The 19675-nt window shown below is 47.3% G+C and overlaps 2 protein-coding genes across 2 annotated transcripts in view; one reads left to right on the forward strand and one right to left on the reverse strand.

Annotated features, from left to right (window-relative positions):
* The first annotated feature begins 1228 nt into the window (after positions 1 to 1228).
* On the forward strand, positions 1229 to 5547 carry IRX3 (iroquois homeobox 3). The gene is made up of 4 exons (XM_056500926.1): positions 1229 to 2256; positions 2714 to 3821; positions 4366 to 4432; positions 5155 to 5547. Exons 1-4 carry the CDS (start codon positions 2035 to 2037, stop codon positions 5207 to 5209), a joined length of 1452 nt encoding a protein of 483 aa, XP_056356901.1. The 5' UTR covers positions 1229 to 2034; the 3' UTR covers positions 5210 to 5547.
* A 1284-nt stretch (positions 5548 to 6831) lies between these two features.
* The window catches only part of LOC130257789 (uncharacterized), a 29608-nt gene continuing 16764 nt past the window's right edge, over positions 6832 to 19675 (reverse strand). The window contains exons 2-3 of the mRNA XM_056500637.1: positions 14373 to 14548; positions 6832 to 7373 (exon numbers count right to left, since the gene is read on the reverse strand). Coding sequence (XP_056356612.1) covers positions 7059 to 7373; positions 14373 to 14548 — 491 coding nt within the window. The 3' untranslated portion in view covers positions 6832 to 7058. The remainder of the gene's footprint in view (positions 7374 to 14372; positions 14549 to 19675) is intronic.

Genomic DNA, 19675 nt, shown 5'->3' on the forward strand with positions numbered 1-19675 from the left:
TTCATATATTGATTCAGGGAATTTTAATTCTGGAGCTTGCTTTGCTATAATCCGCATTTATTACAAGCTGATACAGTTTTATTATAGCAAGCTATCAAGGTCGATTCCTTTAACTGCATAATCTGACATGAATTTCATTTTTAAAGAAATGTAGTTATAAAAATCCATACTGTGGGCACAGTGGTTATATTGTACCTAAATCATATTTTAAAGGCAATAAATCCAGAGAGTATTTAGGAAGAGAGGGTAATACGGTTAAACGGCTCTCCTTCAGCCGCCACTCCTCAAAAGACCTTTCAAACTTTTTGTTTTATTTAAACACCGAGTATTTTAAAAAGCAGATAACGCTGGCAGGTTCAAGTCTCCTCTTCCCACAGGCTGTGACAACTTTTTAAGTTCCAGCCCAGGCTCTTCCTCTGCCCGCAGCAGCAGAGCAGGGCACACTGGTGCTTGCCAAAGACGCGCCGTGATTGAACTGTATTTTAACTACTCTTAAAAGGCTAAATTGCAACTCACGCTGGTTTCAGAAAAGGAAAAGGCGGGGGGGGGGGGGGGCGCAGCAACAACATCAATAACAAAATACAAACCGTAATTTAAAATGTGTGGATCATAAAAAAATCCCAAACCCTATTCTGTAATTAAACCGTATCTTGACTCCTTCCCTATAGCTCCTTACAAACCCGTACCACGGCTCCCTTTGCAAATGTTGCACGTACCAGGTACTTCCTTCTTAGCCTTGTAGTGATTCAGAACAGAGGGAATAAGCAAAATGATCATAAATTTCCTAATTAGAGATTTCGCACCAAGACAAAAAGGTGTTAATGAGTTTAATTCCAGTGCCTGTCATTGTCCCTTTTTTCACACCACTTATTTACTAATGGCCCAGAGGGCTGCTCCCGTCTCTCCTTTGTTAAGATTTTAATTTGCCTTCTTTTCTGCCTTTGATGTAAAATTGTGACCTACAACTCTTTGAAGTCCCTTATTAGGAGGAAAATTAACTTAGCTTTTCCACTGTATCTACGCACTGTTAGCCCAGACAAAATGTAGAGAACTCCTTAAAGATCCAGTACATTAGGAAAAATTTCAAGGTAGTTCTGGAATTGCAAATTTTAAAAAATGCAATAGACTTTTAAATGTCTATTAGGAGATGTAACCCTCGCAAGGGCCAGAGCGGGGGAAGGGAAGAAGAAAATATCTTAATAAAGAAAATAAAATAAATCTGGGCAAGGAAAGGTTGTACATCTAAAAACCTGAAAAAGGGGACTGGGGGATGGTGTTCGTGTTGGTGTGAGCCTTTATTTTTAAATGTCACAACTTTTCCCTGTCCCTCTCGTGTACTGTTCACAAATGACACCCCGGCTTCCTACGCTCTGGGTAAGGAGGGGGGTGGGGGGCTAAGAAAGAAATTATATCTAAATCTATCTCTATATAATTAGAATACCATGAGGCAGGGTTAAACCTTTGTAAAACACACAACTGATTGGCGATCGCTAAAACAAGATTTGAAAGCAACTCAAATAAAAGATCGCGACGTCAGTAAACAGATTTAGGGAAAAAAAAAAAAAAGGAGGGGGGAAAGCAGCTAGTGACAAACCCGGCGAGAGCGAGCTCTGGGCATGAGAGAGAGAGGGAGGCAGAGGGAGAGAGAGACTTAAAAGAAATAGGAGGGGCTTATGAGAGACTAGAAATGTCAATCAGAGCCCAGAGTCCCAATAATCTCAGGCAATCTGTTAGGACCTGACCTGGGTCCACTCAGATCAATAGGAAAAGTGAGAGAAGAAAGAAGCGATCGGATCGTTTACCGCGGCGGCCGAGGACAGGCGGGAGCCCGCGGCCTCCGCGCACCCCCGGCTCCCCCCCATGTCTGCCGGAGTTTGCGGGAGGCGCTGAAAGTGCGGGCGGCCGGCGAGGGCGAGCGACCCGGCTCCCTCCTCCGCTCCCGGCCCTGCTACTTTCTCCCCTTTCTCTCCCTTCTTCCTCTCGTCTCCCCCCCTCCTCCTCCTCCTCCCCCCTCCCCTACCCCTCTCCCCCACCATGTCTTTCCCCCAGCTGGGCTACCAGTACATCAGGCCGCTTTACCCGGCGGAGCGCCCGGGGAGCGGCGGCTCCCGCGGCGGCGCCGAGCTGGCCCCGTCCGGGACCCTCTCCAACGTGCTCTCCTCCATGTACGGCGCGCCCTACGCCGCCGCCGCCGCCGCCCAGGGCTACGGAGCCTTCCTGCCCTACGCCGCAGAGCTGCCCATCTTCCCCCAGCTGGTAAGAGGCCCCCGGGGCTCGCCGCTCGCTCCCCGGGGCGCTCGGTTCGCGCTGGGGATCGGCCCGGGGGGAGCCGGGGGAGACGCCGGGAGGGCTGTCAAGGGAGAGACGGGCGCTATCGCCCTGCCCCGGAGAGCCGCCGGAGAGGGGCAGGGCTGGAACGGCGGCCCCGCAGCGTCCGCCCGGGGGTTTGACGGTGGCGGGGACCGGCCCCAGCAGCCGCCGGCCCCGGGCGCACTCGGCAGTGGGGAGCCGGTGCTGCCGCCGAGGCACCGGCGGGGCCCGGGCTGCCGGGGCCGCAGCGCGCCCGGGATCGGCGCTCCGCGGTGGGGGAGGCAGCGCGGTCCGGCCGCCGCGCCGGTACCGACGGGCTCCGCTCCGGTAGCGGCAGCGGGACGGAGCGGACCCGGGCCCGGGCCGCCATCTCAGCCGGGCCGCCCCTTCCCTCTCGCTGCAGGGCGCCCAGTACGAGCTGAAGGAGAGCCCGGGGGTGCAGCACGCCGCCTTCCCCCCCCACCACCCTGCCTTCTACCCCTACGGGCAGTACCAGTTCGGGGACCCGTCGCGGCCCAAGAACGCCACACGGGAAAGCACCAGCACCCTCAAGGCCTGGCTCAACGAGCACCGTAAAAACCCCTACCCCACCAAGGGCGAGAAGATCATGCTGGCCATCATCACCAAAATGACCCTCACCCAGGTCTCTACTTGGTTCGCCAACGCGCGGCGGCGGCTCAAGAAGGAGAACAAAATGACCTGGGCCCCCCGCAGCAGGACGGACGAGGAGGGCAACTCCTACGGGAGCGACCACGAGGGGGAAGAGGACAAGAGGGAGGACGAGGAGGAGATCGACCTCGAGAACATCGACACCGAGAACATCGAAAGCAACAAGGACGAGCTCGAGGACGATCTACAGGATGCCGACCTCCTGCACTCCGACTCCAAGACGGACTCGGAGGGATCCGAAGGCTTCGAGGACCTGCCCGGCTCCGAGGAGCGCTACGACAAGGCCTCCGAGGGGGAGCCGCACCACCTCCGCCACCACCACCTGCACCACCACCATCACCACCATCACCACAAGTGCGAGCTGCCCGCCACGGCCGCACCCGTCGGCCCGGAGCCCCTCAAGCCGCCGCTCCCGCCGCCGCCTCCCCACCTCTCGCCCCCCTCCTCTGCCTCTTCCTCCGCCGCGTCCTCCCCGACGGACGGCGCTTTGGCCGGCGCCTTGCCGAAACCCAAGATCTGGTCTCTGGCCGAGACGGCCACCAGCCCGGACAACCCCCGCAAGTCTCCCGGCGGCGGCTCTCCACCGGCGGCCGCCCCCCAGCCGCTGCCGCTGCCCACCCCGCCGCCCCACAGACTCGTCTCCTCCTGCCCCCTGGGCAAGTTCCCCAACTGGACCAACCGCGCCTTCCCGGCCCACCACCACCACCACCACCCCCCGCACCCGCTGGCCTTACTGAACACTCCCCACCTGCTGGGGCTGGGGGCCGCCTCCGCCGCCCCCCCCGCCGCCGCCTTCCCGCGGCCCGCGGACCAGGCGCAGAGCGCGGAGCCCGTCGGAGCAGGTGACCGCTGAGGGACGCGGCGGGGACGGGCCGGGCCGGCGGCCGCCGCGGGGGCTCGGCGGTGCGGAGCGGAGCGGAGCGGCGCGGGAGGCCCGGCGGGGCCGGTGCGTGCGGCCGCGGCGGGGAGCGCCGGCCCCGCGCGGTTCTGACGGTGCCCCCGGCCCGGCGCGGAGCAGCCGTCGGGGCGCAGGTGGCGGCGGGCGGGCGGCCCCGGGGGCGGTGGCGGGGGTCTCCTGGCCGGGGTAGTCTCGATCCCCGAGAATTACCTTGCTCCAACGGAGATAATTTTTGTTGCTGTTGTTGTCGCTTTTGCGTGAAGGACCCGGCCGCCAGGTCAAGCTCGCTGCGGGGTCAGTGTGTTTTCTCTGACGGTCACTTCTGCAAGCAGAGCAGTCGTTGTGTTGTATTTGCAACTGGCTGAGAAAGGAGCTTAAATCTCGAGGCTTAATTCAGGGATGGAAGGAATTAAACAGAGGCTATAAAGGAACGCTTTTTTTTTTTTTTTTTTTTTTTTTTTTTTTTGTTTTTTCCCTTCTCTTTTTAGATCGATCTAGTGCCTTGGAAGTAGAGAAAAAGTTACTAAAGACAGCTTTCCAGCCAGTGCAGAGGCGGTAAGAGATGGCTCCCTCTGTCTCCTCGGGATGTATGGAGGCTGTTGTAAATGGTTAGCTTATTTTCTCCGCTTCTTTAGGTTCCCTTTCCAGGGCGGTTTCTTGTTCTTCCTCTGCGTGCGTGGTGGGTTATTCTGTTTATCTATTTTCCTTGCTGTTCTCCGTTGCGGCCCCCGGGAGCGATTCCCGCGGGCAGGCCGGGCTGCGCTCGGGGCCGCTGGGGCTGCGCGGTTGCGGAGCCCGGGCGCGGGTCGCCCCTGGCCCGGGAGCACATCCCTGAGCCCCCCGCGGAGCCCATCACCGCCCGCCGCTGTCGCTTTGCCGGGGGAGAGGCACCGAGGCAGCAGAAAATAGTAACATAAAATATAAATTAAAAAAATAGAATAATAATGAAAGCGAAACAAAGGCACCCACCCAGGGTATGAAAGCTGAAGAGGCTGAGCCTTGCCGCCCAAAATTTGGCGTAGCAGTCACTCAATTTCAATGAGAAACCAATTACCCTTTTGATTGATTGAAAGCACGGGGATCGGGCCCGCCGTGTTTTCATAGCTAAATACATTTACTATAAGTCACTCTAAAAACTTTTTATCTTTATAAATCTATTAAAATAATAACAACAACAACAAAACCAGAGCTACCTGCAGTTACAAATATTGTGCCAGCCCAAGCTCACTAGAAATACTATTAAATATTTTTTTTTTTCTGTGTCATTTTTTTTCCAGGCCCCAGAACCAACTTGACGCCGCTATGGTTCTATCGGCGCTCTCATCATCATAGTTAATTTTTTATTGTTGTTGTAATGATTGTAAAAAATCTCTGTATAGTTACAACTTGTAAGCATGTCCGTATATTAAAACTCAAAAGGAAAAAAAATACCCGCTTCTGTACTATCACCTGGGTTAGCTGAGCTGTGAGATTTTTTCGAAAGTCCAGTGAGAATTAGGTGTTCCCCCCCCTTTTTTTTTTTGGTTGTTGTTGTTGTTTGTTTTTGTACATACCGTAAAAATGTACATATGTGTGAACCAAATTGTACAAGAAAGTATATATTTTTGGCTAATAAATAAACTGTTGCCACTTTGACTACACTCTCGTTTCCCCCATTCCGGAGTTGTTTTCCTCCCTCACTCCCGTCCTCCCCCTCCCTCCCGGTCGGTGCCTGTTTCTGCGCGGCTGCCGGGAGCGGCTCGGGGCCGGGACAACGGCGGGGCCGAGCCGAGCCGGGCCATGCCGGGCCGGGTCAGCGGCGGGGCCGAGCCGAGCCGGGCTATGCCGGGCCATGCCGGGCCATGCCGGGCCGGGTCAGCGGCGGGGCCGAGCCGAGCCGGGCCATGCCGGGCCGGGTCAGAGGCGGGGTCGAGCCGAGCCGGGCCATGCCGGGCCGGGTCAGCGGCGGGGCCGAGCCGAGCCGGGCTATGCCGGGCCATGCCGGGCCGGGTCAGCGGCGGGGCCGAGCCGAGCCGGGCCATGCCGGGCCGGGCCGGGCCGCGCTTCCTGCGGCCGTGGCTGCGGTGACATCGCTGGAGCCGCAGCGCCCCCTGCAGGCGGCGGCGCCGGCCGGCGGCGGAGGGGGCGCGGGTCGGGGCAGCCCTGGGGCAGATGATCCGTGGCCCCGCGGACCGTCCTGCCCTACTGCCGGGTGCCGCTATTGACCCCCCTCCCCGCCCCGGAGCGCTGGGCAGCGCGGAGTTAATTGAAAGGAGCCTTCGGGGCTCGCCGCGGGTCGGCAGCGCAGCTGCGTTAATTCTGCCGCCCCCTCCCCTCTTATTTCGCGCGTCCCTGGGGTCAGTTTTGGGGTGCTCTCTGTGCCGCTGAGCGGGGAGCTGCCCGAAGCGGCGGGGCTGGGGCATCCCCCGCTCCCAGCGCCTGGCATTCGGGGGGAGGTGGCGGCCGGAGCGGGAGGTGCCGCGGGGAGCCCGGGCAGGACGCGCGGGGTGCGCTCCGCCGGGCCGGGCCGGCTCCTCCCGGCTCCGGGAGCTGCCGCCTGCGCCTCTGCCCGCCTGGCCCCGCGAGCCGCCGCCTCCAAAACTTGTAGCTTTGCTTCCCCGGCAAGGTGCTGGAAATCGGCCCAATCTGGGAAAGTTCGCTGCTCCTTTCTGCTTTCCCCTTCCCCTTCCCTGCCGCCGGTGCCCGCCGATGGCCGTGCTCATCCCCCCGGCTGACGGGGCAGGTAGATCTTGTGGGCCGGCTGCCTCCTGCTTTTGTTCCCAAGCTTTTCCTTCTCTGCCGGGGAGATGTGTCCCCTACCTGTCCTCTCCTTACAGTCCTGGAAACGGCATAATTATAGTGGTGGTGGTTAAATAGCTGGTGCTTTTCTCGTTTTGGTGACAGACCCCGCAGAGGGGGAGGGTGCTCAGAGCTAGGAAGCAAGAGTTAAAATGAAGTTAAAGTACAAACAGAAGCACATAGCTGACATGCTTCAAGTTTAGACAGTACAAGATATGCAAATGCACAGGGCTGTGCAGTATTGACATTTTGAGGTCATAGTGATAGGAATGTATTATTTATAGGATTGGGTTGCACTAGGCCGATAAACTACATTTTAAATCCTAGGCGTTTGTAAGTGATAAGATTTATTTGTATGTTTACACTACGTGTGTGCGTGTATACACACGTTTTATATGGTGCTTTAATGTTTCACAATTAATATTCTCCCTGCATTACAACCAGCATTACGAGAGGGACACCCCTCTCCTGGTGTGCACTGCAGCCTCCCCGGCTGCTGTTGGCAACGGCTGGGAGCAAAGGAGGCCGGGGAAGGGACCCACAGAGTTTGCAGCAGTGTTGTGATCTCTGCTTTTTCCCCCCTGCGTCCTCTTCCTTTCCCCATATGTCCTTTCTGGCTGCAGCTCACCCTAGAAACAGCATTTGCCGCTTTGCAGCCCCATGCAGCTCTCTGTCTTTCCGCCAGGAACTGTTCCCACTCTTTCGCTCCGACAGGCTCCTGAAATGGAAGAATCTCTGTGGGTGGGGGGTAAGAAAACAGATCGTTTCTCATGTAAATTTTATCCAGTCTCTCTGCACTTTGTATGCCTCTTTTTCCTTAGCCAATTCTTGCAGAGGGAAAAAAAAAAAAAAAAAAAAAAAAGATTAATGGCATCTAAAATGGGAGGGGTGAGGGGAGAGAAAGCTAGAGGCAAATTTCCACATCCCCTTCCTCTGGGCATCCTGGTGGGTTTTCCATAGAAACTTTCACACAGCGGCCAGACAGATGCTTAAAGGGGATGGAAGAAAATAATGCAACCATGATGGGAAAACAATTGCATGCCCAGCTTTCTACCTCCATTAAAGGCTCCTTTGCCTTTGCCCCGCAGAGCCCTCTGCCTTCACTCTGACCATGGAGCTGCTCCTGCAGCAGCGCTGTGGAAGCCATGGGAAAGCTGCTCCTTTGGCTTCTGGAAGTGAAAACTTGGTTTCCCTGCGGGGGGAAAGCAGCCTTTGTGCCTGCTTGGCTTCCCTAATGTGGAGAAAATTCCCATTAATTTTGTGAGGAAACATTTTGTTATGCGTGTTTCAACAAAAATTAAAAATCCTACGCGTATTTTTTTTTTCCAGAAATCCCTCTCTGTTTGACAGCCTCGCTGGAGCCCCAGCCAGGCCTGCCTGAGACAGCACAGAGAGGCCTCCCTCTCCCTTCTCCCTCTCTGCTGGCTGCTCTTTTCCTGTCTAATCAATTATCTCCCTAGCTAGTCCTTCTCAAAGGTGAGAGCTCATTATGCATATTCATAAATCACAGCTCCCAGCCCTGACACTGATTGATGTAATCATCTCCCGCTCGCTCCCTGTCTGCGCGGGGCGGCGGAGGAAGCGCCGGCGAGGAGGAGGAGGAGGAGGAGGAGGCAGGAGAAAGAGACTTGCAAGTTGTCAGCCGCAGTTCTGTGGGAGCGGCCGGCCGTGTCAGCTGCCCTTTCACGGCAGCCAAAGTGCCCATCACGGCCGGGGTGAGGCAGAGAGAGCTGGGGAACAGCCCCGAGCAGCACTGCCAGCTGGTGGGCAGGCAAAACCACCAGTAGGGAAAAGATCCTGCACCGTTTTCACCATCAGGCATCAGACCGTGCATTAAAATACCCTCCCGAATCTTTCACGTGAGCTGATGCACCTGCTGTTGTTTTCCTTAGTTAAAACTGATTTATTCCTGTAAGAACAGATATATGTGGCCTGGATTCTGTTCACCAGCCTTTAGATATGTGAGAGAGCAAATACCTTCAATCCTGTGTCCTCAGTAGTTATACTGTACTAAAAAAACAAATTTGTCAAGCATGTAAGTTGCTGTTGAAAGGGTTTGGGAGCAGAAAGGCTCCCCCAGCTCAGACTACAGCTTTCCAGATAGGAACGTGTCTCTCAGCTATGACTGGTTTGCCAGTGTGTACTTCAGTATGTCAGTGTTCAAAATGCTGTTCAGATTATGTGGTTTACCTGTATGGTTAATATTTACACTTTTAAAATACCTCTTTTATCACTTTGATCCAAACTATCAGTGTACTAAAGTAATAATACAAAAATATATGCCCTGGTAATCATAACAAGATACAAATCAAAGGGAGCCCTAATCAAGTACTTTTGAGAGTGTTATCTTCCTTGTTAACAAATGGTAATAAGAAAATTAAGGCTTATAGCTTGCTTGTGTTTTATCTAAGAAAACCAATAAAGATATCAGATGTTCTTTGTTTTATATGTTTGAATGTAAAGCAGAATAATGAAGAACATGTACCTTCTAAGGCTTCATTTGCTTTATGGGCAGTAACCCTTTAGTATGCCAGTGAAATTCTGAATTTGCAGAATGAGAAAAGCCTTTGCTGCCACCCAGGGTTTTGAGGCCCAGCTTTGCTGCAGTCAAGACAACATCTTTTTTTATTAAATGCTGAAATTGGAACAAAGCAACAATGGCCGCTTGCTAGCTGTGCATGTCCAACAGGCCTCTTTACTATTCAGCAAATGGAAGATATTAAACAACATTTTGCTTAAAGGTACACTGAGGCCATTTCCATTAGGACATGGTGTCATTCATTTATTCACATGTTAAGTGGATGTCCTTGTGGCTAATGAGTAATAATCAACAGTGACTCCACTTTATTCCTTTGCTCCCAGCAATGTTAAATACTCTGATGGAGTCTCTTTGCTGACACACACTAGAGAATATGGTTAAAAAGTGCTAAAGGACATTTGCAGTGTAGAGCAGCCACATGCACACGTGCTGGAAATAGCACTTTTATTACAGTCTATCCTATTAGGCTTTGTTCCTGTTTAAGGCATGGCACATGGAAACCGCTGATATTTATTTGAAGGAACTTTACACCTTAAAAGCCGTAAACTCTTTCAATTTGAGAGTCTGTGTGGTTATTGCTGGGAGATGAGCTCTCATCCAGCTGGTTTCCGAAAAAAAATCAAACTGCACCTTAGCTCTGCATTTGGTACATGGCTTCAGATAAATCCTTAGTGAAGGAGGGATTTGGGACAGAACCTTTCCTGCAAAAAATTTACTTTGACATTTATTTTATAAAATAAAATAAAGTAACTTTCCTACCAGCTAATTAATTTTATTACATCAACTGCAGCAGCTAAGTAGACTAATAAAATATATTAATCTATATTTTGCCTTTGCATGATTGCTTGCACTGGAGTCTGCAGCTTGGTTGTCTCCTGTGTCAATTCCTAAAGTTTGAAAGGCATAAATGAATCATTCTTGGTCCTGATTAAGCTTAAGTTAGAAATAAAATATGTCAATCAATCTGGTTGGAAATGTTCCTGCTGTCTAAGTTGGTTATGCAAAACACTCTAAGGTGTGTAGGCATGCTCAATTAGGTCAAGGGATCTGATGGCACTCCTAGCCATAAATGTGTGTCACTCGGATTCCTCATTATTTCTAGCAGTGGTGAAAATGCATGTCAGTAGGCCAGCTAGCCAGACTAGAATAAAATTACTTACTGGGTATGCATAAACCTGAGGTTTTAATACATAAGTATTATACTTATTTTCAAGCAAAACAATGAAAAGAAAATATCTCTCTCTCAAATATATGACTCACTCTATTGGATTTCTCAGCCATCATTAGTATAATTCACACTGGACTTTGCAATACTCAAGATACCTTAGCAGTAAAATTTAAGTGCCTAAAAACATAGATGTAATGTGAAATTAGATACAAGGAGTAAAACATTGATTTTCTCTGTTACACTCTAACTTGCTTCCAAGAAAGATAAAGCTTCACTAGGAGATTAGACCAGCCCCATTCCAAAATAATTTAATGAAAAAGGACACTTGAGATGGCTGTTGAACGGCAGCACCAGTGCTCGTCCTCATGGAGACTTTTGCAAGTGATTCCTATGGAAGACAATGCCAGAAATGTTTGCCTGATAGACAGATTTCCTCTGGTGTGCTAAATCGTACCCTGATACTAACAGAAATGTTTCTGTGTAATTGCAGGTGAAAAAAATGAGCAGAAAATTTCAGTGCTCGTTGCTGCCCTCCTGCACCTGGTGTAGTTGCTGAGATTACCTGATTTGGCTGAATGACCAGGGTTAAATCCTCTGGTTTTAAACTTTCTGTGCTGGTACTTTGAACCACACCAAAACCTTGGGCTTGGATACAAGAAATGGAATGAGAAACCAGCTAAACAGGAGTCCAGCCCAAGCAACCAAACCTAAATGTGGGGAACTGGTAAACTAAGAGAAAAACGTTGCTTCCAAGAAACACAGGCAGGACAAGTACTTCAGGTAAGGCAGGGGCTTCTTAAACAGAGGTCTTAGATGGCAGTGTTCCTTTAAGAACAGCACCATGCAGCTAATATTTTCCTTACTGCCAATAAAACGCAATTAAATCTCATGAATTAATATATTCACTTCAGGAAGCATTCCCATTCTTTTCTTCAGATATCAAAATGGAGCCATCATCAGTCAGTTAGTTAAATAGGGGAATCTGGAGAGTAAGTAAATGGAAGAGCTTTCAAATGCAGGGCTGAAAATGCCCAATGAATGTGTAGGGGGCTTCAATAAAAAGATTTTGACTTGTGTTTTCACCCCTTTCCCACTTTGCTCATTGTTTACTGACACTGCTGTGGACACAGTATTCAGTCCCTGCCCGCCCCAGCCCTGGGATGTAAAAATGTCATCTCTATTGTGCTGCTGGGCTGGCTTTGATGCTGCCGCAGCTCTTTGTATGCCCTTCTCAATCCCTTTATAAGGCTGTCCTGATTGTCCATACTGAACATCGCCACAAAAGCTCGTCTTATTGAGAAAATAAAAAAGTCAGAGAGGGGCCAAATGACGAGAGATTGGGACTTTGCTGTAAAAGACCTACTATTCACATTCAGCAGTCATTTTTTCATCAAGGAATTGCAAAGTTGGGACTGCGACTGTGCCAGCAAAGCCATTTTAGACACTTTCTTACTACATTTTTATTTATAATGATTTTTTTTTTTTAATAGCTCATGTCCTGCTGAGGACAAGCATTAAATCCTAGGAACAATTGTGGAGGGTATTTTCACCTTTTCAAAGAAAACTACTGTATAACTCAAACGTGCATGATTCATCTGGGAAGTTTAGACAGACAGATTGTATGGAAATTCAACTACATAAAAACTACAAAAGAGGCTTCTTGTGATAACAAAACAAGTCAGAAACAGAGCCCATCTCCCCCTGCTATGTAGGAGTACACACATTTGCAACCCAGAACCGGAGACCAAGGGTTTGAATTGCCAGCCTGAAAAACCCCTACTCAGTTGTTCTTCCACCTAATGCTATCCTAACTTGTACTGAGTGTCTGTGGGCAGGATGAGACAAAGGCTGGATAAGGTCTTATTCTTTGGGAATAGGCTATCGGAATGGGAGGACGGTGATTTCATGGCTTTTGTTGCTGAGGTTAGGGACCGAATTCTCTCACTGAATTAGAATAGTAACAAGTGGGACTGGGGATCTCTGGGGCTTTTGTAGTGCACTCATCTGAGAGATTGCGCTTTTCTCAGCCCTTCAGATTTATTTTGCCAAAGTTACAGGGCAATTATGGAAATGCGCCCTTTGAAGCTGGGCCGATTTCTCTTTATTTTCTCTCCCCCCCGCCCAAAGCAAAACCTCCCTTGCCTCCATTCTTCAGCAAGTTGGCAGTCATTAGGCAGCGGGGTTTTGAGCAGCCATTCAAATATTCTTTTGAATAGTGCGAGAAAGTTTTAATAAATATGTGTTAAAAAATAGACTTTGAAGCATTTTGGGAAGGAAGTGTAAAATAGCACCAAGGTAACAACATCCTAGAAAACAGGCTCTGTGTGTGAGAGGTGCTGGAACATGAGAGGCTTCCCATGAAGAGCAGCTCAGAGGGCTGGGACCGGGGCTGGGCAGTGCCATGGGGGTGTTTGGCCAGTGACCAGCTGGGTGCTCCTGCCTTGTCTGGCTGCTGCAGGTGGCAGCTCCATGGCAGCACCCTGCCCCTCGTCCCTCACACGTCCCTAACAGGAGGCCCAGACAAACAGAATTGGACTTTCACACCTTTGTACATTATTTACCGTCAGAGTTTGGAATCTCGATGCTGCATGTGAAATAAGATGACATATTTTTTACCTTACTTGCTACACTAACAAAGTAAATATGTCTGAAACCAGATGGTGAGACCTGTAGCTACCCTGTGACCAGGGCTGCTTTTTGCCCAGGAACTCAGTTCTGTGCCTCTCTTTTCACTCTCTACTCCCTTTCCTTATTTGTATCAGACTACTTTTTTAAGATAAATTGGTGTTTTCCTGAGCCATTTAACAAATGTTAATGCTAAATTCAGACTTGGTATTAGAGGAAAGAGATACTTTTGGTGTCCCTGAAAGTTATATACACTTACACAGGGCCTGGCATAAAATGTGGACTTTCCATCATCACCAAAACACGGTAGAAATATGAAGACTTCTTGTCTGAGTTTTGTAACTGAGATACCAATGCATTTTTTGCTCTCTATAGGGTTTATGAGTGATCCTTGGACCACATATTCAGCAACATGGAACATAAGAGATTTGTGTTTTCTGGATGTTAGGGCTTGCAAATTTAGGAACAGAAAATTCTTCTTAACCATGAATATGCTTAAAAGAATGAAAATCCAGCTCAGACCTCTACAGAAGTGTGCTTACAATTAAGTAATACAAATATTTCTCATGATGGGCAGGGAAGGTTTAATGTCACATCTGTAACATACTGCATACAAGGGTGTAACAATTTTCATGTGAGCTGGGCTCAGTGGAGGTGCAGAAGGAACCACTGGAGACCATCACCTCTCCAATCTTCTCCTCATCCTCCTCCCCTAGTTCCTTTTCACACATCCAAATTTCTTCCCCAGCCTCATGCAAGTGTTTCCAATATCCTTCCTACCCCCAGTCTGGGATCACCTCAATTATTCTGAAACTCATCACATTATTGGGATACAATATTCTGAATCCACTGTTTAAAAGCCCTCCAGGAGCTTTGGGGTGTCAGATTCATTTTGATGTGCACCTGGATCTGGTGTACTCCATTTTGTAATAAAGAGAGGAGGACCTGTGGGGTACAGACCTAAGTTCAGGTTTGGGGAAAAAAAACCTTAAAATTAGTTTAGGTTCTAATGTGCTGGTCTATTCCAAGAGCATTTCTAATCCTGAAAATTTAAAAGTCAGTTAAGAAAAGGCAAGCCTGCTAATAATATTAAGAAGTTCTTCCATACAGGGTAGGGAGTTGACTTCCCTGAAAAATGGTATTATTTGTGCCTGGGAAACATGCAATGGGGCAAGTGATGATGTCTTTCCAGGGAAATAATATAGGGAAATTATTGCAATCATTCCATTTCTGCCTTTGACAATTTCTAGTTATTTATTTATTCTTAAATCTACATAAAAAACAAACAGCACACTTACGTTTTGAGCTTCAAACTTGTGACAGAGTCTGTCTTTCTACTATTTTAGGCTTTAAACACCAATAATTAAGAAGACTTTGAATCATACTTGCAAATGCAGTTGCTGAGCACAGGGTTGGCCAGCTTCCCCAGGTGAGGGCCCTTGAGCAGTCAGACTTCTCCTCCCTGGCAGCTCCAGCCTGCAGGTGGTTTGGGGGATGCCTTGTATTAATCTGGCCTTAGGGCCACGGAGACATAGATCACCATGATGAAGTCTCTGCCTGCCTGGAGGAAAAGGTCACAGATTTTGAATACTTTAGATATTTTGTCAGCCACTTCTGAAGATTGTAAAGAAAATGGGTTTCCATGTTCAGTGCTGTCAAAAATGACCCTCAGGATGCAACGCTTCTCTTTGTGCTTGGGTCAAAGCCCACAAATAGGCAGGGCAGTCAGCAACAGGGTGAGATCTTCCAGATGCCTTGTCTTACAGGGAACAATTCTGGCTCCTCTGGGCTGAATTTTAACCTCTGGGCTTTGTATTTGCTGTGCAGTGCAAGCAAAACAGCAGGTCAGAATTATGAGTGTCAGTGTCTCAAAGGTTTAGAAACTGAGGGATGAGCATTATAAACTGAAATGATCAACTCGTTTATGGTACAAGGGACAGTGCCTCCCCACTAATTCTACAAATAGACTTTAGATATGGGTGTCTACTATTTGACTGTCAGTGGGAAGTGTATATCTCCTAAGGCTCTGACCTGGTTATCTTCTAACCCTGAGCAATTAATCACCAGCATCTAATAGGGAATAGCTGAGCACAGCAGCATTTGGTGTCCAGCCTCTTCACCTTTTCTACAACTATCAGACCTACAGATTTCCTCAACGTGGGACCACTGCTTTCTTCTGGACAGCTGGCACAAAATCAGCCTCTCTGAGGCAGAACCCACCAATTCCAGTCACTTTTAAAACAAACACAATGGAAAAAACCAACCAAACAAAAAAATATAAAGCCTCCCCCAGAACAGAGAAGCTTGTGCAGTAAAGTCACCAAACACCAAGGTCTCAGTTATCAGCTGCACAGGGGGCAAAGGAGAACAGGAAGGGTCATCATCCCCCTTCTATGTGTGTTTTTTCTTGTGCCTGTGTCTGCAGGACTGGGGAGAGGACCAAAATCTGCCATCCTGTCAAGCTGGTGGGGAAAGCTGGGGACTTCCCCACTGTTTCTGTTGTAAGCAAGAAGAATGGCTTTGTCTGCAGTGGGCTTGTGCAAAGTTGGAGTAAGGTGGTGAAGAATCAGGCCCCACTGATTCTTTGTAGTACTGGAGCTTTGTTTTGAAGTGCAATAAAAATACAGGTGGCGGAGGAGATAATGCACGGTACCGTTCCTCTGGGACACTCGGGGAGGCAGTAAGGAATTCCAAAATAAGGAGCATGGGCTTTTTCTAGCACTGATCACAAACACTAGTTCAAGAAAACACCCAGAAGAAGTAAATATGTAAATTTGTTATGAAAGAAGAACCTACAAGTACCCGCTATGTTACAGAGTTTGTTTAAGGATATTTGATCCTCATGCAGCGTTTATCAGATTATGGTTTAATTTGCACATTCAGGGTTTCTTGGTTGGTTATTTTGTTTTGCTTTGCTTTTTTTAAGGGGGGTTCCCTTTTAAAAAAGCTTTTCTTTCTCTTCTGCTTCAACAGTTGTACTGGAGGTATTGCACTTCTGCTAAGATACAAGAATGTTTACAGGGTAATATCAATCAGGTTTGGAGATTACCAATTTCATATAAATTAGATGGGAGAGTACTGTTCCGCTATTTTGTTGTCTAAATTATATGGAAATTGGTCTTATGCAAGGAGTAAGTCCTCACAGAACAGGGCCCTTAGGCTTTTGGTTTAATTATCATAAGCTTCCATTTAATTAAACTTATTAAATGGTTTGGTGTAAGAGCAGACTATCATTTTGCAGAAGCTTTCTGAAACAGAAAAATATTTATGGTCTGGCTGCTTGGGAAGGAAATAACACTTTTCTTCAGAGATTTTTCCTTCAATATAAGGGTCACCTGGGCCATCCTCACAGGCACCTTCAAACTCTTTTACCCAGAGGCATTTCAGCCTGTTCCTCACTACAGAGCCAGCAAGTTCAGTTTGTCCTGCAGCTGTTATTTCACTTTACAGGCTAGAAATTGTAGGACAGTGTTGGCATAAGAAGTGGATGTAAGTGAACCATGAATACCTGGGAACTAAAAGAAAGTTTTAAGCCATCAGAATAGGGAGGCTTTAGAACACAACAAATCCCCAAACCATCCAACCAAAACAACCCAGCCCAACTCCAAAACAAGCACTTATTTGCTTTCATCAGATCAGTTTGACAGATAATTTGGCCATTTCATGATATGATGCCTGTCTGAACAGGAGATGGGACTTGGTGACTGAGGAATCCTCCTCCAGCCTTCTGTTCATGGGCAATCCCTTTGTGAGGCTTTACTTTCCTGAAAACAGCTAGATAATGGGACTGACCCTAAGTGTCCTGGCTGCTTGCAAATACAACCATTGTCCATGGAGTGCATCAGTAAGCAGGAGAGGCCTTATCTGAGACATAGATATTATAAAAGTCTTCATTCTGATGAATCTGACTCTCAGTGACAACCTAGAGAGCCCTGCCTTTATTTATCAAGTCTATAACACAGCTTCTGGGAAACATTACACCCCTCTTTTATTAATTTTTTTTTCTTTTGTTGAAAAAACATACTTATTAATACTATTTTTCCAGATACAATGCTGTGGAGTAGCACTATGTATTAATATTTGTGGTACTGTGGACTGATTCCTTTAAAAGGAATAATTAGAAGAATAATTAGCTGAACATGTGAAATAGAGATGCTTCTTCAGGGACATGTGAGAAGCTGATTAATAAGAGAAAGGAAGGTTCCTGAGTGTCAGGGACCTAATAAATATATTTAAGGACAAATAGGTAGAAAAAGAAAGTACACATTACTAATGTTGATAGAAAGCCTTAACTGCCTAATGCATTTCAGAAATTGGTTGAGAATAGTTAATCTGTGTGATAACATGACCCTCAGGGTTAGTTAGATCTGTGAATTCTTATCCCCCTGGGGACTTAGCAAGTTTCCAGGGATTCACTGCAAATTCTTGTAAGGAAAAGGCATTCACAATTGGAAGATTTCATGCAGGTCTTACTTCTGAATACTCATGTTACACAAACCCAAATTTATTGAGATTGTGGCAGAGAGTGGAACTCAGTACTAGCCACACTGTTAATTTAAATTTTCACTTTCTAAAAACACAATCATGCACATTTGGATTTATTATAGGATCATATATAACTCTAGATGAAAGGAAGTGTTTTACCATAACAATACTTGATTCTTACTTGCTTCTCTATGCTAAATTAAACTCTGTACATATATGCTGAAAAACAAATGTATCAGTTGCTATTTTCTTCATTGGATCAGGCATTTCTTACACACCCTTTACAAAAATTTCATGGGAAACTCACAGAAAAACCCACCTAACTGATATAGACTGGAACCATAAAGAGCTTAGTATTTGCAGCCTCATCAGTGTTTTAGGAATACTGCCAATGGGAAGGCAAAACACATTTTTGAGAGTTCAAAAGAAAATGTGGGCAGTGTAACATACTACTGACCCCAGCAGTGGTGTGATCATCAGGTTCCTTCTCCCAGACCCAGCAGGCACCAGTGCTGCTGGGGGGGTGAAACATATCCTTCTGTGAGCAGGGCAAGCTGGAAATGTGATTTCTGTTTTGCTCGAGATGCTGCGTCCCAGCTGGCCCAGGAGAGAGATGCAAAATTAAAATTTCTTTACAGAAGGCAGATTTTACACCAACATATAGGACTATGAGACTGGGATTTCCAAAGGAATTTAGAGCAGTTAGGCATCCAAATCCCACTGAAATTTCCTCTGAAATATATCAGCTGTAGAAGTTAGTGACATGTTATAGGAGGAGCTTTTTCTTTTGAAGAACAAGATAGATTCACTCTTAATATGGTTGTAAATGTGCAGAAAGGGCCAAAAGAAAGGAAGCACTCTGAGTCTGCAGTTGGCAGTATCATGGATTGAAAGAATCTGTATGTTCTCATTTGTGTGGGGAATCTATTGATTCATTCACATCCAACCTGTGTTTTCCCCAGACTGTAATCCAGGGTTTGTGTTCCTGCACAGCATTAGAAGAGGTGAGTGAGATCAGGGGGCAATGATCCTGAAACTAAAAATCAGCCACACATTTTGTGCTTGTATCTCTGACTAGACACCTTTGGCTCACCCCCTAAAGTAAAGTAAGCTTTGTTTCTAACAGTGACATTGATATAAATGGTATAAAAGAGATATCTTTCAGCTGATACTGCAAAAGGGAGTGCTCACCACATAGTTGTGCATAGGAGGTCCTGCCGAAAATACTTATATATAATTTAGCAAAAAAGAAGCTTTTGTACTAAGAAGTTACAGCTTAAAGCTTTCTTATTTGGGAAAATTCCAGCCTTTGTGCTCATATCCCAGTTATTACAGTAAAGACTTCCAAATGGGAGATATTTTAGAAGAAAACAGTACCAGAGTGATAAGGGTATTGTGCTTATTTTTCTTTAAGCAATGGTATGCTTTTAGTTTGAGAAGGAATTTTAAAAGGTTCTAGATGAGATGGTAGAAATCAAACATATTCTTATAATATTTATATAAAATATGTCAGGAAAAAGGAATAACAGGGACTATTACAAAGCATTGCCTGAGAAACAAGAACAATGGCAAGGTCAGACCTTATCGACCACAGCTTGATAGAGCAAGCATGGGACAATAAAAATTATTTTAGAAACACAAGGTTTTACTAATTAAGAGCAACATTTCCTTTGCCATTCCTGGTAACAGCCCATTAAATGTGGCTTTTGTGGGAGGATGCATACCTAGAAGACTTGGATGGAATACCACTGCTAAAAACATGCACACTGGCCAAACCAAAGTAGTGTCTCTTGTTTCTGGAATTATATTTCCTACTTTGGTATCTTTTCCTGTAAGGATATTAACATACAGATAACATTAAGAGAATGAAAATTTATTAGCAATGACAGAAAGGCAAGGAAGATTGGTGAGTAAGATCCAAGGGTATGAGGGGAAAGATCAAAAAACATCACAGAGTCTATCATCAGTCTGTTCCTGGGTACCTAGGAGAGAAAGCGGAGCTTCAAAAAGATGAGAAGAAAGCTGATGATGGGGTGACAGAAGCAGCTCCTCTCCAGGACAATGACAGAACAGTAATTATAGACAATGATGACATGTGATGGAGGGCTTTACCCTCCAACTTTACAGGAAACGATCAGGGCAAAACACGTGTATCAACACACTCTGTGATAGGAGTAGGGGGAGAAAGGAAGAGTGAAAGGCA

This window comes from Oenanthe melanoleuca, chromosome 11, assembly GCF_029582105.1.
Source record: "Oenanthe melanoleuca isolate GR-GAL-2019-014 chromosome 11, OMel1.0, whole genome shotgun sequence".
NCBI lineage: Eukaryota > Metazoa > Chordata > Aves > Passeriformes > Muscicapidae > Oenanthe > Oenanthe melanoleuca.

Coding starts and splice junctions, on each gene's coding strand:
- IRX3 (XM_056500926.1), top strand. CDS start 2,035: ATGTCTTTCCCCCAGCTGGGCTACCAGTACATCAGGCCGCTTTACCCG. Junction 2,257..2,713: donor TGCCCATCTTCCCCCAGCTG/GTAAGAGGCCCC, acceptor CTCTCGCTGCAG/GGCGCCCAGTACGAGCTGAA. Junction 4,433..5,154: donor TTCCAGCCAGTGCAGAGGCG/GTAAGAGATGGC, acceptor TTTTTTTTCCAG/GCCCCAGAACCAACTTGACG.